The 20,002-nt window shown below is 31.1% G+C and overlaps 1 protein-coding gene across 7 annotated transcripts; it reads right to left on the bottom strand.

The window, feature by feature from the left end:
* Window positions 1-1,161: 1,161 nt before the first annotated feature.
* On the bottom strand, window positions 1,162-19,045 carry GLS (glutaminase). Of its 7 annotated transcripts, XM_088205850.1 has the most exons (10): window positions 18,484-18,742; window positions 17,078-17,166; window positions 12,574-12,603; window positions 12,119-12,215; window positions 10,125-10,638; window positions 9,769-10,049; window positions 7,411-7,719; window positions 7,211-7,258; window positions 2,614-2,768; window positions 1,162-2,542 (listed from the first exon to the last, which is right to left on the bottom strand). In XM_088205850.1, the coding sequence occupies exons 1-10, from the start codon at window positions 18,580-18,582 to the stop codon at window positions 2,161-2,163; spliced, it is 2,004 nt and encodes a 667-aa protein (XP_088061976.1). In that variant the 5' UTR covers window positions 18,583-18,742; the 3' UTR covers window positions 1,162-2,160. The 7 variants fall into 7 exon arrangements, with proteins under 7 accessions (XP_088061976.1, XP_088061978.1, XP_088061977.1 ...); XM_088205852.1 differs by lacking the exon at window positions 7,211-7,258 and having other exon boundaries at window positions 18,484-19,045; XM_088205851.1 differs by lacking the exon at window positions 12,574-12,603 and having other exon boundaries at window positions 18,484-18,869.
* Between the last annotated feature and the right edge of the window lie 957 nt (window positions 19,046-20,002).

The raw sequence follows: 20,002 nt of genomic DNA on the forward strand, positions 1-20,002 counted from the left end.
TGTGTCTTAGAAGCAATTTAATTGGCGTGACACTTGATCACAGAGGTCAGACACGGCGAAAAACGCAGAAAATGGACGAGTCACGGCAACAGAGACGAGCCAGGACACTGCATTGATACGAGATGCTTCAAAGAATACATTACGTAAGATCTCAGCTACTCCACGAAATCACAGCCGATAATAATATGACTCGACACGCCAGCGAAGACTCTCCGACTTCCATGACCTACCTTTCAACTTCACCGCCTTATATAAACTACATGTTTTTATATGTATGTAGTAATTTATATTTGTAAATAAATGAACTGTTTAAATTTTAAATAAATAAGAACTTACGCATTACCTGAGAAAGCGAAGGGAAGCACCGGGAACACCTCATTCTCTAAGAAGTTGTAGTATTCTATGATGAGAATGAGCGTTCAAGGGCGGATCTCTGACGGCGAGTCTGATAAAAACGTATTGTGACTTTCTTTCGGGGCGTTATATCTTTTCTGTGAGGCAGGCTCTTTAGTCACTGGCGCTCTAGAAGGTTTCTAGTGACTGAACCGGCTAAGGGCGAAGCCCCAGCGGTAGGCCCAATTTCTACGTCTGTTCTGGAAAGCGAATTACGACATAATTCTCAGATTGTACAATATCGCATGTCCTCTGTCGTTGTTTTTAACCTTTATCTTACATTTTTATTATAATTAATTTTACCATGAATAAAATAAAAGTATTATTTATACATATAATTTACCGTCATACTATTCTTAAAAAATATCATTTTCATTTAGAATGTAATATTAAATTATAAAAAATGTATGAATGCTGGTATTGAATGCAATCTTCTCTATCTGTATCATTCAGTTTTGCTTCGAAAATCTCAGAATTCGCAATAACCATTATAAGATTTGCATCTAAATTTACAATTTCTTTAGTGATTGTATATATTTTTCTTTGAATCCGACAATGGTATTCATTTTTCATTTTGAATAGTAACGAATATAATCGGTGATTATTTTTCTCCATTTCCTTCTCGTTCGCTATTATATGATATGTAAAAATATACAATAGCTGAAAGCACATATTAGCATTGTACAATATGAATTCAATAAATTGCTTTACATACTTCTATTCTTATTATGAAATTATCAATAAAAATATACACAAATAATAATGCGATTTATTAACATTTAGACTATTTATTGTCGTTTATATCATTAACATTTTCAACATATCGGCGATTCTTTGGATTAACTCTTAACATTTCAGAGTTAAACATATTGTTAAATTGACTTGCTTTAGTGAGTTTCTTTTAACATGCCAGATATTATACATATCACAAAGGTTACATTACATCAAGATCGTTACACAGAAAGCGTTTCTCAGATTTTAACTCTTTATCGAAACGTGGACATAAACTCTACTTACGAAGGAAACACAATAATAACAAACTAAAACAAAAACAAAGGTTAAAAATAAAATCACATTTTGTTTCATAATATCTAAGTAGACTACGATTCTTAATTGACGAGACAAATCTCAATGATTTTGTAATTAAGTTATGAGATTATATATTGCATGAATATATCGTTATATTCGGAATGCAAGAAAATTTATTAGGCCAATACATATGTACATTTATGCGCATTTACTAATTTGTCACCTCTGCTGGATTATAAGAAAAACTTATTGATCAGTGTTTTTTTATTTTTACTTTGCAAGTATATATTGGTTCAAAACCTTATATGTATTACAAGAATAATTATATTATACTTATTCGACATGTACTTTATTTTATCATTAAAAATAACTTTTGTACATAGAAAAATGTCTTCCAGATATAACAAATAGTTGAGAGGTAACTCACATCTTCCGTAGAAAGACGTTTTTAGTGGCTATATAAAAAAAAACTATGAACTGACCTAATATATAAAACTAATTTATTGCTTTTTTAAATAAATATTTTGGACAAATTTGATATTTTTTAATGGAATTAAAAAACATTCCTAACAAGATTCTCTCAAATACGTTACCATAAAAATATCATTCTCTTGATTATACAACTTTCCAAATCATTATTACTGCATCTAAAACCAGTCTTCAATCAACTTTGAAAAATTTCAATAATTCGAGAGAAAATTAATTTACGATTTTTTTTTTCTAATAAACATTTATTAATTAACCCTTTTGATTAAGAGTTGTATCAAACGGTGGATTCTCCACTGCGGAATTTCTAACAAAATGGTTCTGCTTAACTTCTTCAGATTCCAAACCATTCAATTTCAATATGTCTGCTGCAGATTCGTCGACTTTGACTTCTTCAGCGGGTTTCGGATGGTTGATGGCCCAGTTCTTCAAGAAATTCACGACGGTGGTGTGTCCAAACATTTCGGCTTCGTTCAGAGGAATGCTGCCCCATCTATCTCTAGGATCGTACGGAACGTTGCAGTGCTCCAAAAGGAATTCCACGCAAGACAAGTGTCCTTCCGCAGCTGCCAGGTGCAGAGCCGTTCTTCCGTCGTAGTCTGATAGAGTCATGTCCATGCCGGATAAGCGATGCCTGCGTAAGATTGAGAGTTTGTTTAATTTGCTTTTTATTTGCCTGTCATGATGATGGATTGAGATACAAACCTTCTCAAAGCGCTCAGATCGCCGCTGGCGGCCGAAAACAGCAAATTAACTATGCTAAGACCGGTGGTTTCAAACTTGAACCTTCGAGGGTTTTTCTTGTTAGTGGCATATCTCAGATTGTCGTACCTATGGAAGTTAAAGCGTTCGACCAGTTCCTGAAAAATAAATATTAAGTTACTGAACTAATAATGTAATATTAATTATAAATATAAGTCGTTCATTATTTTATTGTATTCATAGAAGGAGAAACAACGAAATGGTCCCTTTAGAAGCGAAATTTAATACTCATTAAATTTATCTGTTCCTAAATCAAGAAACATTGCCTGTCATATAATATTTGTTTATTTCGTTTCAATGTTGTTGCTCATTATATCACACACGTATATTTATTTACAGCAGTATTTAATAGATGTGTTCACTTTTAGTCTCAGAGAATAATTGAGTTATAATAAGATTAAATTACAATGTACCCGCTTTTATTAAAAATTATAAATTAAGTAACCCTTTAGTTATGAAAAATTTCATAAAAATCGTATGATAAATAATACTAATATAATGATTTCTAAATGTTCAAGAGATTTTTCTTGTTTTCAGTGACCTGATAAGAAAAAAAACGCGCAATTAAGTCGTTTTCGAAGACGAACGTAGGAGTCGGTCCCGCCGCGGGGGCTTCGCCCTTTGCCAATTGAGTCATAGAGGCTCGGTGACTAATGAGAAGATCTTGTCTTTAACAAAATTTAACAAAATACTGGATTTGCAATCTGCTTCTACGTAAGATTTGCGTTCATCATTAAAGTTTGCAATTACTTGTTATGCCAGAGAGGAATTTTTAAAGTTATTCGACAGAGACATTAAATGCGATAGAGTTGAAAAAGAAACTCAACGAGAAAATTCATGCAAAAAAGATAATGGGCAACTTCGTGATATAAATGATAGACTGACTTATGTTAGCAATTCAATATAGTTAAAATATTAGTTAACAAATTAAAATGCAAAATACTAGTAATATTATTAACAAAAAATCTTTATTTTTCCTGTTTTAAGTTAAATAATTTATGCAATTATGTATGTATCTATAACATACATATTTACAGCATGGTACATTTTTTGATTAAAAAATATAAAAAATGCTAAAATTTTTAACCATGTTACATTCTTTGTTGCGGCCCTTGTCTCGGGTATTTAAAAAGTTTGGATATTCAGAAACACTAGTCAAAAATTAAATAATAATGGAAATCAAAGATTTATATTATATATTTTACAATAATAATTGGTCGTTGACTAATCATCGAAACCTAAGTTATGCTCTTCAAGCTATTAAGAAGTAATTGATTTATAAAATAGATTTAATGTGTGTAATTCTTATATTGTATTATATGATGTTGCAAAAATTACAAAATAGGGTAATGAGAGTAGTTTTAAATAAAAATATATTACTAGTTGCAGAAGCATGATTGATAGATTGGAATGTTTAAATGTTCAAGAAATGTTAAAGATGAATGATTTAGTATTTATATATAAGTTAGAAAATATGTATTTTAATAAGTATTTAATAATAAATAAAGATGAACATATAATTTAGGGATATTTGGGTATAAGAAAACGAGTACGGCCAGGGGAATAATGTACGGAGGTGTAAATTTGTATAATAATATTCATAGGATAATACGCAAAAATAAAAATGTAAAGGACTTTGCCTTTTTTGTTTTCTGTTTATGTTTATATAATATGTATGCATAGTTAAAATTTAATTTAAATTAGCTATATTAGCTAAATAAATTAAAAAACTAATAATAATAAAAGCTGAAAATTTCTTGAATACAAATAAAGTGCCGAAAAAGTGATTTTCTATTTTAATGAATTTCAATGAATTCAAATGATATTTTGTATTATAATTAGTTATAGAAATGCAATCGAAAAATATTTTTTACAAAAAAAGAATAACACAACTTTTTATAACAATATACTGAAAAATAATTTATTAATGCAATTGTATATTTACTAAAAATTTTGCTTTAAAGATAATATTTATTAAATTATCTAATCAAAAAAATGGATCCAAATAAATATTTCAAAAACATTTATTTTTTGCGGAAAAAATTAATAAATTTGTATTAAAATTGCCACAAAAAATATATTATTATTGCTATAATTGCATTTTTGTACGCATATATTTTTTATTATAGTCAATTCAATCATTACACGTATTTTTTACTTAAAAGATAAAATGTATAAGTAAAATTACGCACTAATATCTAACTTACAGGTAATTATAATTTGCGTTTTAAAAGTGGGCTATTTAAAAATTACTAATTTAATAGTGATTTTTTTCCGAAAATGGCATAAAATTATGGTATAGATCAACATGAATAATACAATCCAATTATGGATCATTTTTACGTATCTTACTAAAGTGAAAGTATTGAAACAAAAATACTTTAAAAAAATAGTAATTAATAAAGTTGATTTAAAACAGGGACGTCCTTTGGGGGGGGGGGCAGGTAGGGACATTTGAATTTGGCCAGAAAAATACATGTCATTTAATTAAAAATTGAATCGTAATGAAATATAAATAAATTCTGATTCTAAACCAGAAATTCTCTGTTATCCTTTAAAAAAAATCTAAAAAAACATTTATGAATCTATCGCAAAAATATTAGAATAGAGATAAAAAGAAAATAGGGTAATAAAAAGTACTTAAAAGTACAGACAGACGTCACATCTCGAATACTGCTCTGCACTTGGATATTACACTATGTCTTAAAAATATGATAACTATCCTTATCGATATTACTACGGACTTCTGATAAATGAGTATTCGTAAAAGTATATTCAAACCAAATTTTAGTCAATAGGAGAGCGCAAAAACAATTATTACTTCTCAGAAGTAAAAAATTTACGTCAAAAGCAATAAAATCGCGACGGTGCCGACGCCCTTATCTCTCACCATCTCTCATCATTTAGCACTCAACGTACCTCAACGTACGCGCCTGGTTGTTATATTGGTTTTCCAGTAAAATGATTTCTTTTAACATGTTTTCTACTTTATTTACTACGGGTGTTCTTTGTTAATTATGTTTGCATAGTTTATATGCTGACCCTTTCTCTCTATTTTGGTTTCTGTTTTGTTGTTCGAACTCTTTCGGAGTTTTGGGAGCAAATTCTGTTGTTTTTGTTGCGTATTTCTTTCAATTCTTTTGCAACTTGATAACCGCGATAGCTTGCAAGGAGATCTTCTTTACAGTTTGCACAAGTTGCTCGTCTTTTCTTAGGTTTAGTAAAGCTGGCTGTTAGATGACTTTTCGCGCACTACGCATTTTGAAGCACTGACAGATTATTTTTGCGGCATTCAGATCGCACTCACCCTTAAACTCGCCCAGATAAATACATGGCATATAATGAAATTCTATGAATCTTAATGAAATGTAAGTAATAAGATAAAACAACCACTGATTTGCCCAATTTTTGTCCCCCCCCCCTACCTGAAAAAAATTAAATGACTTCTCTGGCCTAAAAAACTGTGTTAAATAACAACAAAAATGCACGTACATATATAAAAATGGGCGTGAAACACTCAGGTGTAGGTAAGGGGTGAAACAATTAAAAATGCAGTATACTGATACATGTTTATCACTCCAGAAAGTATATAAGTGAACTATACTCTATTTGCGTTAACACGGTCTGTTCGAGAGCTATCTATTTAATCATTATTTGTTGCGGGTTCAAGCCTCGTCAGTGGCACTAGAATTTTTATTTATAAAAATGCGCTATTATTAAAAAAACCGGCTCTAACTGCAGTGACTTGTGATTATAAATTGTATAGCGCATAAAAATTTATAATTAATAATATAGATGACACCGATTCCAAGACTTTCAGTCTGGTTGTTAATACTTATTCATTTGGTACAGATTTGCCCGTTGTAACGCATTGGACTTACGCCTGTCAGGTTACAACGGAAAAAATACGGGTATATATTTAATATACTTATCATTACTCCGATTGATTGATAAATATAAAAAAAAAGTAGTAATAATTTTATTTCTATAAATTTGTTCAAAATATAAACAGGATTAATGATAAGTATATCAAACGTATATTAGAGCTAATAGTAGGAGCGTAAACCCAAACTTGCCATCTCTTTCTCAATTATTAATACTGAAAAATGATAGCTCTCGAACTGACTGTGTTAACGCAAATATAGTATAGAAAGTTTCATAGCAGCGTGGAAAAAACTCATGTCATCCAGGTATAATTTGTGTTATTATTTTATAATACTACTTATACGATACTATTGCTTCTATTGCTGTGATTGATTACGATGCTTATTTAAAGTACATGTTTAATGCTTTTGATCTGTAGGTTAAAAATTATTGAAACTTCTGAAATATTTATAGTAGTCGCAACTACTAACTTGTTCTCGATTTTGGTTCAGTGTGATATGAATAGCTATTGCAATGACGTAATTGGACTAAATCTGTTTATGAAATCGTTTGGATGTTAAGCCTCAAAGCTGTATTTTCAATGATAATGTATCCACACCAATAACTACATGCGTGATATTTATTTACATAATCGTGCATATAAATATTTTCTTACAGATATTTTAGTTGAATATTCGTGTCGCTCAGCGGTAGGATTGCCTATCTGAAAATCAATTTAAATAACACAACAGATATTAGAGTGACTCGAATGAAATTGGTAATACCGCATCACTAAAATTGGTGTGACCAACTATTCTCGGCTTTTCTGCCTCTGAGCGACTCGTTAAAGTGTTCTTATTTTTATGAGATGCTTACCCCGCAAAACTGTAGACCTCTACAACTATTGCCTAGGACGTCCAAAGATGGCGACCACGTACATATTCCCATTACATTCGGCACCACGATTAGCATACCGCCACTGACGCCCGATTTGGCCGGAAGGCCAACTTTGAACGCGAATTGGCCTGAATAATCGTACATGCCGCAGCTGTGCATCAAAGAAAGGACGTTTCTGACAGAATCGGCCTTCAGGACTTTCTCGTCGGTGATGGGGCATATTCCGCCATTGGCTAAAGTAGCGGCTATGACCGATGCCACGTCGCAGTTGGCTTCCATGGCACAACACTGAAAACAAAAACAATTGGATTAATGTAACATAAATAATATTTCTGCTCCAGCAATCCCCTATTAGCATAGGTTTACAGGTTATCAATTATTTAATAAAACACTTTGCTCCTATCATTGCAATACAAATACAACTCTATTGTCACTTCATTACTTTGTTTATAGACCTGATGTTAAACATTTGGCCATTGAAAAGAATCTAGCAAATCTAGAATATCTCAGTACAGCATTTCAATATATTTCAATATAAGTAGGCGTGCGGAACGCTTGTAACGCACGCCCTTATCTTTCACTCACTCTTGTAACTTAACACGCGAGCGAGCGAAAGGGAATGTATCTCACCGTACGCGTCTGATATTTCTATAAAGTATATTTACAAAACATAAGAGTGCTGATTTAAAACGGATTGTAATGTAATGCAAGTTTTAAACAATGATGATGATGTTCAAGCTGGCTAAAATTCACATTCAATCATCTCTAAGAAAGATTGTGCTGGCTCTATTTTGTGATGAATTGCGGCAATGTTGGAGAATGAACACGGCTAGTTCGGATGTTTTGTAAAAACATATTTGTTCGACACATTTGAACTGCTAATAGGGAAACAGTTCATGTTCGACGAAGAGGTGCAATAGGTGCAGCACGAGTGGCTGCGCATAAGGAAAAAATATATTTTATAGAAGCTCTGAAAAACTTGTTTTGATTGGCATGAAATCTATGCAGAAAAATAAATATTTCTAGTTCTAAACCACAAAGTTGTTATTAAATTTTATGTTTTTAAAATTGGAACGATATATAATATATGATGGTACTTAAATACAATGTCTTTAAATTTAAGAAATACTTGCTCATTTTAGTTAACCCTTTGTTTGCCGATATCCGATAATTAATCATCACGATATTTATACATGAGATTAGGAAAATCTAAGTAAACCTAATCTTTAATGCTCGATTGAAATTTAAATTATTAAATAATCATCAATTTCAATCTCCCAGATACGTAAAAAAATAAAAAACATTAGGGTCAGTGTGAAATTCGAACCCAGGTCTTTCAGGTCAATAGTCAGCAACTAATACCACTTGTCTATCATGTGCTTTATCTTTATTTTTAATGAGCTGTGGGATACAATATATATATATATATTTATGATTTAATACATTAATATTTAAATATTCATAGCAAAAATTTTGGCAATAACGGATTTAAGTCGATAAAAATAATTTAAGGATTAAAAAGATGATGCCATTTTTATTACATTTATTTTACTCTAAAATAAGAATCTAGTTATTCTAAAATTCCCTGACTTCTAGTAAATAACCACAGCATAAACTAACCCTCAATATTTTTATATTTTCAAGCCTAATTTGCTGCTGATAAATTTGAATCTATCTATGTAATGAAAGTATTGATTCAGGCAATGATTCTTATTGCCATGTATTTTTTTAAATCAAATTGATTCTTTTTGCAAGTTTTGATATAAATTCTCTTTAATTTCGCCGTACAAATAAATTAGCTACAAGAATAAAAGCTTTATCGTAGGATAAACCACTTTATACCCGTAATATGCTCCACTCGACTTCCTACTTGGGCTGTCGCTAGCGCCAACCCCAGGCAATTAAAGTGATTTCAATTACAATAACTGTCACTTAGTGTGATATTTGCATACTTTGATATTTTTCGGACCATACTTATATTAAAAAGATAGTAAAACTCGCACTAAATTTATCTGACATTTAAAATTATACAGAAAAAATATGATTTTAATAATATTACATAAACAATATGGCATTTTCAAGGCCTTGATAAATCGTAGATAATCTTTTAAAACTGATTATAAATATAACTAGACTACACTATATAGATAGTATATTTAAAAATCATTATTGATATAGAAAAAAATGTCTGAGAATTGGACAAATTTGACTAGCTATCAAAATACAATCATAATAACACTTTCAAATATAAAATAATATTTTAGATGCTAATTAAATGGTTCTATCAATTTTTATTACAACGTTTCCTTTAATTTAAAGTTATATTATTATAATTACCTGGAAATAGAAATCCATACACTCTCTCAGATTAGTCTTATCGGGATAGCACTTATGCTCCCTCATATAAAACCCTAATGCGTAATTTCTATCGGCAGCCTCTCTTTCAGATAAAAATGTAGCATTATTAAAACTCAGCGGTTCATTTCCTGCCATTCTTCTAAAGAAGTCCATCACATAATCAAACTTTTCCGCCAGAGTCATCTCCGGTTTTACTAAAGTCTTCAAAAGGGCGCAGATCAAAATTGCGCCGGCATTAATCATCGGATTATGTGGTTTCACTGTTGAAAGAAAAAAGATAAACTCAATATTCATATTAAAAATATATTTATTTATTATATAAGCACATTACTCACTGTTAAAATCCAATACCAACTCGTTAAAATTCCTACCGCTCGGCTCTGTCCCTATGTACGAGTGTACCACCTCGGGGCCCAGGGTCTCCAAAGCCATGGCGTAAGTCAAAGGTTTGCTGCAAGACTGGAGAGTGAACGGTACGTTCACGTCGCCGATTGAGAACCTCTGGCCGTCTATAGTGCACACGCTGATGCCCCAATAGTCCGGGTTCATCCTGGCCAACTGCGGAATGTAGCTAGCCACTTTGCCGTCCGAGTTTGGCTTGGCCATCCAATACATCTCCTCGATATCCTTCACGAAGTCCTGGAAGTCGGGAACCACGAATTGGTTCTTGAATGCTCTAGTGATCAGCACGATGTTAGGGGCAATCACTTCTTTGAAGGTTTCGCGGTTTAACTTCTGCGTTTCTGGAGATCCGCCTTCGAAGCCCGACTCTCTGTGGATCTTCTGGAGCTTCATCATGACTTCTTTCAATCTGGGATCGTTCTTTCTGATTCCGGTGGATCTGAGTGCCTGTAAATATATAATAGTGTGAACGTGATTTTATTATTATTGTCTTGTTTTTAAAAAGCCACAAACCACAAACATTTCAACATTACTTCCGGAATACATATTGTTAGTAGATATAATTTATTCATATACATATGTGAAGTCTTAAATCAATATATGACATGTGATATTTACTTACCTTTGAGTAAAATTCAAAAATATGTTACATTAATGCTCATTAAATATAATATACTTTACATATACAATATATGTAAATATGTACACATTTTTAGTGCTATATATTATTTTATTTTTATTTTCCATTCTAAATCTATATACAAATAAATACACGTTAAATTATTTCATTTATTTAAAACATTAGCGATTTTACTCTTGTTCAGCTAGGGTATGTGCCGCCCAAGGCAATCCTTAAAATTGCCGCCGCCCCCCCCCCCATACTTTTTTTACAGGGTCATAAAATCAGAATTTCTTAAAATAATAAATTGTTATTCGTGTGTTTATATATGTTTTAGTGCATTCAGGGTTAAGAACCACACTAGACTATCCCATCGCGAATATGGCGTCCCCAAGCAAGTGCCGCCCGGGGCGGCCCACCCCCCATAGGTACGCCACTGCAGCGAACAACATTATATTTTATCAAATAAGTTTTCTTACAAAACCAAAGATATTGCACTTGGTTTGAGAAAATCAAGATTCTGTCGTATACAGAAAAATATTCAACGTGTACTGCATGTCATTCATGATTTACCTATAATTTGGTGACAGGAATACGGGCAAACGCTAATTCGATCAGAAAAGCAAGAAATAGCTGTAAAGGTAAATCTTTCACGGCTCCATATATTTATTGGAGTATAAGTCTTAACATACTCTTTAACTAAGAAGCAATATTCGTGAATGAATCAGAGTTATAGGGACAAGTGTTCTACATTAAAAAATCATGCTTACAGAAAATATAAATAATAAAAAAATGAAAAGCTAAAAAGTCATTTCATTTCTAAATGGTGAAGTAATTTTTTCTTAAATATGTATTAAAACTCCAAGACAAAAAGTAATGTTAATCGACATTTTTGCCCACTTGACCAAGATCCGTGTACATTTTTTGAACAGACTTGTTCAAAAAGGGCTTGAAACTGTAGAACCGTTTGGTGAATAGCGTGTTAACCTTTTCAACGCGAACCCCATCGTATGATGGGCCCAGCATATCGTATGTTTTAATCAAAACTAAAGAGATGAAATTGGCAATAAAGCTTTAAAATTGGGTCACCACTGGAAACCCAAAATCCATTATAGTAAACAAGCAAAAAAGTGTACATGACTGAAATTGATTAAAGACGTCACATATATGTACATAATATAATACCATTTAATTCTATATATATTATTTATTTGGTATACGTTATTTTATAGCATACTTATTCTCGTTTAGTAGCCACAGTTCTAAGCTAAGAATTTAATAATAAATGACTGATAAATAAAAACTCACCGCCAAGAATTTTCCAATTGGAAGTAGACCTGTCTCTTCGTTTTTAAACATATCGAATAATACATCATCAGAGTTCTTAGCTTCCTGTTCTCGTGACCTGTAATATCAAAATCGCTTTAAACAAATTAAATCACTTCAAACAAACATCTAAAGTATTTCGTAACTAAAAAAAAAACATATTTTAGTACATATAATAATCATATCAGTAATTATAAGCAGACGGGTATATCGTCAAACTTAACAACTGAAACAATTAAAGTAGACCCCATGTGGATCGACAGAGGTCAAAATAAGTTTATCTCAATTAATTAAAAATATTATCTACAATGCTACTACAACAATCACCTTAAATGTGAAAATTTATGATACGTGTAAGTCTGTAAAAGCGTTTTAAATCATAATAAGCAAATAAATTTTGAAAAAACACTCATAAAATCTAAATTTCGACTACTTACAGATGGATATCGTGGACGAAGGAGTAAGACCTGATAAAACGATTAAAATAGTTATACTAAAGTAAAATAAATATCCATCGTACCCCAAGTATCTAGCCAGCAGTTTGTAAAACTTGTCTTGCTTGTTGAACGTGTTCAGCACGTTTTTGTTATTTTGACCGTTAACTTTAACCTCGGCTTCAGTCATTTTATTTTTTTACGAGAAGAGTTTGAGAGCAATCCTTTTGCACTAAGCTTGAGTGGGCTACTGAGACTCGAGTTAAAATCTTTACTGAAATCAACCATATTAGCACCATTTTTGCAAATATAGTGTTAATACATTGGATAAACTGTCTGAATTGACGGTCGTCGATCACGCGTTTCTATAAACATCTTTTCACACTCGATACTGTTTATTTGATTATCACATTCGATAATTTCTGAAAAATTGTTTATTATCGCTTTCTAGTGATCAAACCGTTAACAAACATTTAAGATTTAATGAAAATGTACTAACTTAATTAAATAAATAAAAACTGTATTTTAATTTTCTTATCTTAAATGTGAGTAATTAAATATTATATCTAAACTATGTAATCAAGTTTATGTGACTTAAACTAAAATGCCATAAACAATTAGATTTCTTGACAACTTGAATTAATTCAATTCAATACGTCACCGTTTTATTTGCAGTCGCAATTTAAAATTTATTTAATCCTTATTTTCAACATCGTACCCATGCATAAAAAAATTAATATCTTTATATCTGCTTTTCTTTATACAACAGTATTTAAATACAAGTTTTTTGTCGGTTAAATATAAATAAGTAAAATTGTATTACATTGCCAAATAAGAGTTGGAAAGCGCTGCAGTACTAGCCTCTACAGAAAAGAACTATGGACGCGATCGAGAAATGGTTGTTAAAAACTTGCTTTTAAAGTTGGTTAAATTTATTTAGCAATCGTTTTAATATATATGATCTACCTACCTACACATATTAACATTCTATTTTTTATAAAATATAAGAAGATTAATTTCACGCGTTATAATTAGTATGATATCAGATTAATATTTTTTAAATTAATTATGTAAAAAAAAAAGATTTATAACTCACTCTTAAAATGTGCTCTATCTATGACATTATATTAATATGTAGATATTTAATACTATAAGACGTATTAACGTTGAGATAACGTGAATTAAAAAAATATAAATATCTTTATTAAATTAACCTTCATTATATTGTTTGTAAAAATATAATAATTACAATTTTATATTCATTTTTTATCTACGCAAGTATAAATGTTTCTACATATATGACAATACTTATTTATACACATTATTAATAGAAAAAATCCTGAATATTAAATTTTCATTGATAATTTATTTAACAATATATTTATTATTTACGCAGTACGCTAGTCTACTAGTCTGCTAGTCAAACTCTGATACTTATTTTAAAATATTTGGCAAAGCCGGAAGGTCGTGGCATTTTACCACAACTAAATTGTTTGAGATCATTACTAGTATTTTGAAGTGCTCCATTTTTCAAAACGTAAGTCGAGCCCATTGACGTGGGCGTCCTATATTATATAAGACGTGTTTTAAAATATTTGACAGGGATGCACTGGATTATTTATTAAAAACTAAAACAAGAAAAAACATCAATTTTTAAGTGCAGCTTATTTTCTGTTAAATAAAAATTAGGCTTTCAGTGGTTAAAAATAGATTTTAATTTAATTATACAGAACATTTGTTTTCAATTGCTACATGCTTTTTGCTATTATTGGGAACATATAATGCTTTTGCGTCTTCTTAATAGGTTATTATTGATCAAACAAGGCTGAATCGCTTGAGAATGATCAGAAATAACGGCTATCTATTTAACAATGCAATTGCGATCGCTACGATAATTGAAAATTCGCGACCACACAACATAATAAGTGAGGATACTGGAAGAAAATATTTACTATGATAAACGATCGTCATACATGTGTCACATTTATATGTGAGTTAGGTTAGATTCCACGTGTTTTTCTAATAAAAAGTTAGATAAATAACAACGTGTATGTCATATGATCATGGAAGATGGATCAAGACAGCTGGAAAATACATTTTATCATAATTATTCATTACGATAATCATCAGTGAGATCAATTCTAATCAGGCAAGTACGGTGAGATACGTTCCCTTTCGCTCGCTCGCGCGTTAAGTGACTAGATTAAGTGAGAGATAAGGGCGTGAGGAACGCATGTAAAGCACGCCCATTTCATCTCACTCACTCTCGTCACTTAACACGAGAGCGAGCGAAAGGGAATGTATCCAGCGTACACGCCTGATCCTAATATGTGATGGTCCATCGTTATTATATAACTAATCACGAATTCCGATCTACCAGACACGATAGAAGTTTAAAAAAACACTAGTTTATTCCGAAACCTTCATTATAATTTTTAATAAATATAAAGAGTAAGCTTTAATTTCTGCATTAAAAACATAGATAAAGATGATTTTTCAGTGTCTAAAAAAAATTATAAATAGAACACAACCTACATAACAACCTAAAGACCATCGCGTTTCAATGTGTTGCTTACGGCGTTTTAGTGGCCTGGCTTAAAGGAATACTTGACAATAGATCAATGATCTTTTCCAGCATAAATGCTGCTGAAAAAGAATTGCAATTTTGTATAAAACTCAAATACAATACAAAACTGAACTACGGCAAAGATATATATATACGCATAATCGAATAATTAATGAGTGTGCGGTCTAATTCTTCAGGTAAAAATGTGGAACGAACTTCGTACGACATTTTTACTTGTTCAATTTAACAGTTGGATTACCAATGAGATACGTTTCACGGTCGAGAATTAATTCTCTATACATACGTACACATATACAACTTAATTTTGCTCTCGCTAATTACTTAGGCGACGATTTTTTTCGCCATCTTATGTAGAATACGTAACAGCGAAAAATAAACAACACAAAGTGTTGTTTTCATCGTCACCGTCTATCTCATCACACGAGATTGGTTTCGGCCGGTTGAAAGATAAACTCGTGACGCAACAATGAAACGAGCATACATAAATTTGTACGATTCGTACTATGCCGAACGCATGGAATTTTGTAAACACACCTATAATACAATATATGTACATATAAATAAATATGAATATATATATGTATATATATATATATATATATATATATATATATATATATAGATAAAGCGAGCTTTTCGCGCGGTGACAACGCCGATCAATAAATAACAAACGTCATAGTATTAAAAACTGTTAACGAGTTAACCGAAAGATTGTGCAGTTGTATAGTTATCGTTATACATGAAATGCTTTCAATAATAAAACTGATATCATGTTAATATATTTTTAGAAATTTTAAATATTATTTCTACGGAATCAGGAATGATGAAACTAGTTTTATAATTACACGTCTAGAAAGACGTATTGAAATACATATAATTATATTTACTAATGATATTTATTGAGCCTTTTACGTCAGGTAAAGCTAATTACATAATTATTCTTTGTGACATAACCTGTTATCAACTATTTTAATTAGAGTAGGTAGTAAAATTCAAATAGAGGTAAATATGAGAAATCAATTTTCTTTTAACTTCATAATTTAATATTGAGCTGTAACAACATATTGTAAATCTTATATTGTAATGTGACAAGCGTTAGCTCAACGCGTTATAGTGAGGTAAACACAACCAACAACTACTAAGTAAGTAGTGAAGTACATATATTTAAATAATCATAAAACATTAGTACAGCTTACAATCAATATATGTCACACTATAGGAACTAGCTCGATTTTATGTCTATTATTCATCAATGTATTCATCCATGAAAAAATCGAAAAAAAACAGGTAGCTCTGTAGAAAGCCCCCATACATTTTTTAAAAAAATGTATGGGAGCTTTCCACAATATTTTTAAAACATGATATTTTTAAATTAAAATCTTAATAACATATGTTATATGTATATATACAGACAGTATTTTTTTTATATATATTGACGTATTCTTAAATAAGATCAGAATTTTTGTTTGAAATTTTCGCTGTGCGCAATAATCACCGAATCCTTTCCTTTCCGAATAACCCTCATAAATCATTACGAAGTCAGTCAATATCGCTTTTTAACAAAGTGATAAAATGAGTTACGTCTATATTTAGCGCAGCCGTCGATATGTGTATGTTTACATTTAGCTCTCTGATTTTAACCGAATTAATAACGACGAGATCTATTTATACTCTCAAGTGACGCCTGCCAAATATTTATAAATATACACGAAACGCACAAGCACGTGTCTAGAACTAACATGATACGTAGAAAAACTGTGCCGATATCACGTAACATTATTATTTACACTATACGATGGGGTACGATGGTGGAGCGACTCGAGCGTCAACTTCGTCGCCGAGAAGCGATCGATTGACACCTGAACGCACACATTTAATGAATTAAACTAGCCTCATTTGTGCGTTTAGAATGAGATATACCTATTTTGGAATCCGTAGAAGAAGTTTTCGAACGCGTAAAAGCCTGCTTTTCCGCCGTGCTTGCTGGAGACTACTGCGAACGAGCGGCGCTGGAAAGTTTCATTGTTTTGTATTACTATTGTATATGAAAATGAACACAGGATGGCCTTAAAATTATAAGACTGAAAAAAACATACTATATCAGTTTTTCTTATTTTGGATAATTTAATTATGAACATATTATAATCAGTAAAACTAACTATACTATAATTTAAAAATAATAAGCCATAAAAACGACACTTCAATGATAATATAGCAAATAAAATTTGTGAATTGTACAATATTTTAAGGTGTTGTTTATTTGGTCAGTATTTTTATTTAGATCGTCAGTTATTAAACGATCAGTATAGATAATGAATCGTCGGTATTTATATTAAATATTCTTTGGCATTTAGTCAGTAAAAGAATAGTTATGCCTAATTATAATTTATGGTCAACTCCTTTGATTGCCATCATTGTAGTTACTATCATTATCGAATGCTAACAAAACAATAAGTAAAAAACGCGTTATGGAATATTAAAATATTTATAATAAATTATTAAAAAATATTTTTAATGTGTGTAATTAATCTTAATCAGAACTGAAATATTGTTTTCGTTTAAGGAATACAAATTCATTTTTGTACAGTAAATAACAACAATTACATTTGTTGTCACAAACTCATCATTTCACTAAAATAATACTAACTATTATATATTACATCATAAAGATCAGTTTTAAGAATGATTTAATTTAAAAAAAAAACATGTTCATTTAAATAGAACCAAAATTTCACTATAATATTTTAATAATGCAGAACATCTTATTATTTTTTGCTATGTAAATTTGGATGTATAGAAGAAAAATGAAAAAATCTGATATAATACGTTTTTTCAGTCAACCTTCAATTTGAGCGTTTCTATAATATTTTCTCAAGTATGAGATATAAGCAATAAAAAATCTGCTTCTTTTACTATCCAGTATATTTTTATCAATAAGACATAAGTGAAATAAATAAAATTGTATTAAAAACCGATTCTATAACGTAGATATACTACGTTTCAGTCGACTTACTACGATCATAAGAGCTTGTTGCTTATTTTTATATGTTATAAAAATATGTAGATGTTTTATATTATATACACATGAATATGACACAATTTCTTCCCTTAGAATAGTGGGTATATAAAAATTGCTTTTTTAATCTAAAAACATGAATTGTGCGATATACGTTTCAGTCGATTAATTAACGTGATGATTATTATTTTGTACTACCTACATATTTTTTCAATGTTGGGAGAATTCCATTTTTAACAAAACGTAAGTAGTGGAGATGAAAATGTAGATGGAGGGGAGGAAAATCTGTTCATTGAATGATGTTACTTACAAATATGGGGCCATTTTTCGGTTCACTTCGAATGCCAATTAGGGCTGAGGCCCCCCTGGGGGCGCCCAGGGCCAAGATGACCCTCCCCCGGGGCAGCATGGTGCTCCAAAGGCGCGCGCAACACAATCTATACGCACGACTGTCGCAAACGCACTGACGAAAATTTTATCGCCGAACCGCTGAATCACCGGCCCGATTCCCAAAATTTACGATTCCGATGTATCCGCTCGAATGTTTGACGGCCAGTTTCATTGACGGTATCGAGCGATAGTGACTAATTTAGAAGGCGCGGCCGGAAAATATAAATGGTTTCCGGCAATGGCGGCAGGGGTGCCAACTTGAGCGACGGTAAACGAGCTTCAGCTGATTCACAGATTTGTTTACGTAATTACAAACGTGGGCGTATTGCGATGTTTTAACGGCAAAAAAGAATTCTGAACTTGCAGTTATAAATATTGATGTAAGTGGTATTGTAATTTGTTTAAATTATGACGATTTATGTATTGTGTTGCCATGCAACGCAACAGTTATACATTTATTTTTTTAATATGAACTTGGTCATAACATCACTCTTGAATAAAACCATATAACATTTTTATATTTTGTAAAACATAATTATGTACAAGGTGTATTTCTACATATAATGTAAAATTCCGGGAGTAATTGTTACTGTACTAATTAAAAGAGCTTTCACGCTCTTTATTTTCGTAAGTTAATCCATTTTAGATTTTTCCCTGTTAAATAATACTTAAATATCTTTTTCTTGCGTTTTTTACTGGGGGGGCATCTAAAATCGTCGCGTTGCAATTTACTTGCACATAACATGTTAAATAAGTCATTAATATAAATTGAAGTTTTCGTTCTGATGCACGTGCAGACAAAACGGCTTAATCTATGGTGAACGGCACAAATTACCAAAAAATATACTGCGTTTATACTAACCGACCTTGAAAAATAAACAAAAAAGGCCAGTAAAATCGTCTCTAAACAGGTAGCAGTACCAATATCCATTGTTGCCGGATTCACGCAGCCTAGAAAACGTTCACCCACTTAACAGCTAGAATATTTGAAGTAAATATAATATACAGGTTGATCCAATTCGAGCTTCCTATGTTGTTAACAGCATTGTAAATCAGACAGCTGTCAATAATCATGCGTGTTCGAAGTGTCAACTGATAGTTTGCAACATATTTATGAAATGGATTGCGTAACTACTGCTCAATGCGTTAACATTGTTCAGTTGTTCTACAAAAATAACAATTCTGAACGAACTATGTATCAAAATTTACAGGAAGATTATGGGCAATTTCATCGCTCTACTGAGCGAACAAATCGCAATACTGTTTTCAACTGTCATAATTTTAATAAAAACTAGATTTTTTTCTATAAATATTATACCGTATAATCTAGAATAGACGAAGAATCAATATTTTTATATAAAACTTTATTTACACACTTACAATTTTCGTGTCTTAACGAGCTGGTTACTAAATTGTCCGCGACATAATTATACAGAAAA

The sequence above is a fragment of the Plectrocnemia conspersa genome, unplaced genomic scaffold, assembly GCF_051122295.1.
Source record: "Plectrocnemia conspersa isolate PC_06_02 unplaced genomic scaffold, ASM5112229v1 ptg000002l, whole genome shotgun sequence".
NCBI classification, from domain to species: domain Eukaryota; kingdom Metazoa; phylum Arthropoda; class Insecta; order Trichoptera; family Polycentropodidae; genus Plectrocnemia; species Plectrocnemia conspersa.

What these genes read in the sequence shown, in the direction of transcription:
- GLS (XM_088205850.1), bottom strand. Translation starts at nt 18,582, where the DNA reads ATGCTGCCCCGGGGGAGGGTCATCTTGGCCCTGGGCGCCCCCAGGGGG. An exon ending in GTTGGTATTGGATTTTAACA is followed by an intron (nt 10,050 to 10,124) that starts GTGAGTAATGTG and finishes TTCTTTCAACAG; the next exon opens with TGAAACCACATAATCCGATG. An exon ending in GTATGGATTTCTATTTCCAG is followed by an intron (nt 7,720 to 9,768) that starts GTAATTATAATA and finishes TTTTGTTTTCAG; the next exon opens with TGTTGTGCCATGGAAGCCAA.